This window comes from Vitis vinifera, chromosome 12 (assembly GCF_030704535.1).
Source record: "Vitis vinifera cultivar Pinot Noir 40024 chromosome 12, ASM3070453v1".
Classification (NCBI taxonomy): domain Eukaryota; kingdom Viridiplantae; phylum Streptophyta; class Magnoliopsida; order Vitales; family Vitaceae; genus Vitis; species Vitis vinifera.
The window spans coordinates 20,365,971-20,369,905 of record NC_081816.1 but is presented as its reverse complement, the minus strand read 5'-3'; the positions used below and the strand labels follow the sequence as shown (position 1 = coordinate 20,369,905).

Here is a 3,935-nt window from a genome sequence, read left to right as displayed (position 1 = left end):
TTTTTTGGGACTGCACTTATATCGATCTGTCATTCATCTTGTCAGTTGAGTTTAAGTTGAGATCGTACCTATATCGATCGATCATTTTTCATGTGAGTTTGCGTTTTTGGGGCCGCACCTATATCGATCGACCATCTTGCTATCAGTTTGTGTTCAGTTTGAGTTATGACCGCACCTATATCAATCGATCATCTTTCTTGTCAGTTTTGAGTTTTCGAGGCAGCACATATATCGATCGACCATCTTCCTGTCAGTTAGAGTTTGAGTTTTCGGGACCACACCTATATCGATCGGTCATCTTCCGTGTCAGTTTGATTTTTCGAGGCCTCACTTATGTCGATTGATCATTTTTCGTGTTAGTTTGAGTTAGGACAACACCTATATCAACAAGTCATTTTTCTTGTCAGTTTGAGTTTGAGTTTTTCGGGACCACACCTATATCGAGCAGTCATCTTCTTTGTCAGTTTGAGTTTTCAGGACCACACCTATATCGATCGGTCATTTTCCATGTCAATTTGAGTTTGAGTTTTTCGAGACCACACCTATATCGATCAGTCATCTTCATGTCAGTTTGTGTTCAGTTCGAGTTGGAACCACACCTATATCAATCGGTCATTTTTCATGTCAGTCCGAGGCTGAGTTTTTCAGGACTGCACCTATATCAATCAATCATTCATCTTGTTAATTGAGTTGAGTCTTATTCGGTTTCGAGCCGCACCTACCTAGTTGAGTCTGTTCGGCCTTGAGCCACACTTTATCCTCCCTTTGAGTTCATGACACATATTTTGGTTATGTTGTTAGGCGCCCCATGCTTATCGTTCTCATGTAGTACACGTATAGTCGTTCCCTTTGGACGCATTTTTTCCTGTACTTCAAGGTGGTTCGACCGTTACTCATATTTGATATTCACCTTCGAGTCACTTTTGGAGATGTCTTAGAGGGAGTCTGGATTCTTCGTGTGACTTTTAAGGCACTTTGAGATATTATTTCTTTGCTAGTGTCCCTTAAGGGGTCTCCTTTGTTTTTCTGTAGAGTTCACTTCACCCTACTCACTATTCACACTTTCTTTTCACTTCAGTGTTTACATTCCTTGCACTCGTGAGCTCTACCAAAGAGGGGCATATTTGTAGACCCCCATTTTGGGGTGCATTTTGCAGGTATTATTTTTACCAGGTGGAAGGCTATTTGAGGGCCATATGTCGCCTCAAGATTGGCCATTGGGGAATCACTGTAGTGAGTTGAAAGGAGAATAAGAGAATGACGTGTATGTGGAGAATATTCAAAAAACGGTTTTGAAGATTTGAGGGCTGCATGTCGTTACGGACAGAGGAGCGTGTTTTTTTGGTGATAGCTTGGGGCAGGAAGAAAAAAAGGAAGCAGGGGAAAGGAAAGTGAGCAGGCTGGGGAGAACGGGAGAGAGTATTGACAGAGAAAAGGCATCTTGAGAGAGAACTAGGGAGTAGCTTGGGCAATAGGATTTCTTGAGAGAGAAAGAGAGAACAAGAGGGGAAGTGAGAGACTAGGGTGAGCTGAGTTTGAAAACCATGGAAGACAGCTTGAGGAAAGAAGCTAGTGTCTTGTCGGTCTTGGAGTAAAAAAAAAAAAGGTGAGAAGCTGACTAAGCTTTGAGAAACCTAGAGATGATTTGGGAGGCCTTTGAGGCACAGTCGCAGGCTCCTGTAATAGGTCATTGTCTCTCTCCACCAAGTAAGGAACGAGTTATTAATGATAATAATCCAGATTTGAATGACCTAGAGGTACAAAGAACAACTCCTAGGTTATCATCTTCTAGACTTAGAGAAAACTCAAACTCTAGTTCTACCATATCTCGAGGGGCTTGGCATGGGAAATTCAGCAGAGGGAGTGTGGAGTCACTCCGAAGCTTGCGATTGACAACAAAGCTCTGTGACTTTCACATATTTTCCAAGGTTGATGCAGAATCAAGCAAAGAGTTGGAACAATGGAATGAAATGCTAAGAAATGATGTAGTTAAATCAAACCAAGTCCAGCATAAGTGATGTTGAGACACAGTGCAGACCGAGTAGTTATTCTCGTTTGAGTGTTAAAGCTGTAACGAATGTTCATTTGCCCAACTGTCTGCTGCTTATTCTATATTCTGGGAAGGAATTCTTGATTCTTGTGTAGACGTGGCTGAGGTTCCCCGGTATTGATTACTCTGATGCTTCAGTTTCGGTTGAGGACCTGGAGCATCATGCCGACTCCTACAAGATTAAGCATTCTGGTGCTGCAAGGATGTTTTACCTTTTCTTTGAATTGCAAGACAGTAGGAAGGACCTTGTTGTCATTTGGTTGATTGGAGGACTAGGGCATAGTAGTGAATTGGCTGTATTTTATGAAAATAGGCTTTTCACTATTGCTAAAAACTTGCCGCTCTTATGGATTGAGTTTAGTTGGGACAAGGCTTTCTTTGAGGAGCACTCCCAGTTTGTAGACAATGACTTCTATGTAACCGGAGAATCATATGCTAGGCACTATATCCTTGCTTTTGTTGCTCGAGTTCATCGTGGAAACAAAGCTAATGAAGGAATTCACATGAAGCTTAAGGGATTTGGAATTGGTAATGGGCTTACTAATCCTCAAATCCAGTACAAGGCATATACGGGTTATGCATTAGACATGGGGATAATTGAAATATCTGATTATGACCGTGTTTACACGGTGTTTCCGGTGTGTGAAATGGCAATAAGGCTTTGTGGCACCTTTGGGACCCATTCTCTCTTTCTAGCATGGCATACATGGCCACCTTTGGTGGGCCACTCTTAAAATCCACATGCCTCGCCTCTATATTTTCATGCATGCTTTCAAAAAACCCGATTTAAAAAAAAAATCTTGTTTTCAAATGATTTTCATTCTTAAATTTCTCTCTCTTGATTTTAAATAAATCCAATTTTAATAAATCAATTCCAACCATTTTTCCACTAGGCATGCATCTTTTATTTTATTTTATTTTAAATTTTATTATTATTTAAACTTTTTAAATTTTTTAAATTTTTATGTTATTATTATTTAATTTTATTTTTATTCTTATTTTTTTTATTTCTTCCTTGATTTTAAATATTTTTTTTTTGTTTTTAATAAAATTGGTTGCCATTTTATTTTCGGCAAACAACTTTCGTATTTTCTTTGATTTTTTAAAATGTTTTGAAATAAGCATGAATTTAATTCTGTAATTCCGAATAATGGAAATTCATGGGATTAATTCATGCAAAAGTAAATCGGGTTTTGGCGGGGCCCAACATGTGTGATTTTCTCATTGATTGATTGATTGCCATGCTTGATCGATTTGCTTTGTGACACGCATGCGACTGTTCTGTGTTCATTCACTAACCTTTGTTTTTTTTTCATGAAGCAATCAGGTCGCTACTCAGGTACATTCTTTGCCTTTCTTGTTCATTTGATTATTTTGAGATTGATATTCTTTTGGTATCCATGTTTGATCAATTAATTGCCACACTTGCTTCATCGTACTTAGTAGAGACCCATTTTAGGGGCTTAGAAGGGTGCGATGATCTTTACTGTACCTTCCAATATGTAACCTGACCCTCGAGCTCATATTCGATTTTTCACAAACCATATTTTCCAAATAAGGAGTCACACTTAGGGTTTTCTTTCTTATTTTGTTTACCCTTTAAGAATAAAACAAAAATAAGTGGTGACTCCAAGTCATTTTCTAAAAAATAAATAATTTTTCAAATAAAAAGCGAGTTCGCCATCGAGTGGAAGCGCATGAGCCGAAATGTGGGGTCCACAGTAAGTTTTTCCATATTCATGTAAACATAATTATAAAGTAGGAACCTTCTAAAAATAATTCAAGTTTTATGTACTCACCGATCAAAGATAGTACTTAGGATGGTCAAAAGTAGTACTTATATCTATTGTTTTAAAAACCAGACCAGATCGATTGATTTGACTAT

At 38.4% G+C, this 3,935-nt stretch overlaps 1 protein-coding gene across 1 annotated transcript; it reads left to right on the top strand.

The window, feature by feature from the left end:
* The first annotated feature begins 1,640 nt into the window (after positions 1-1,640).
* Positions 1,641-2,784, top strand: LOC104881001 (serine carboxypeptidase 3). Its single transcript, XM_010659549.1, has 2 exons — positions 1,641-1,757; positions 2,146-2,784. The coding sequence occupies exons 1-2, from the start codon at positions 1,641-1,643 to the stop codon at positions 2,782-2,784; spliced, it is 756 nt and encodes a 251-aa protein (XP_010657851.1).
* Positions 2,785-3,935: the final 1,151 nt, after the last annotated feature.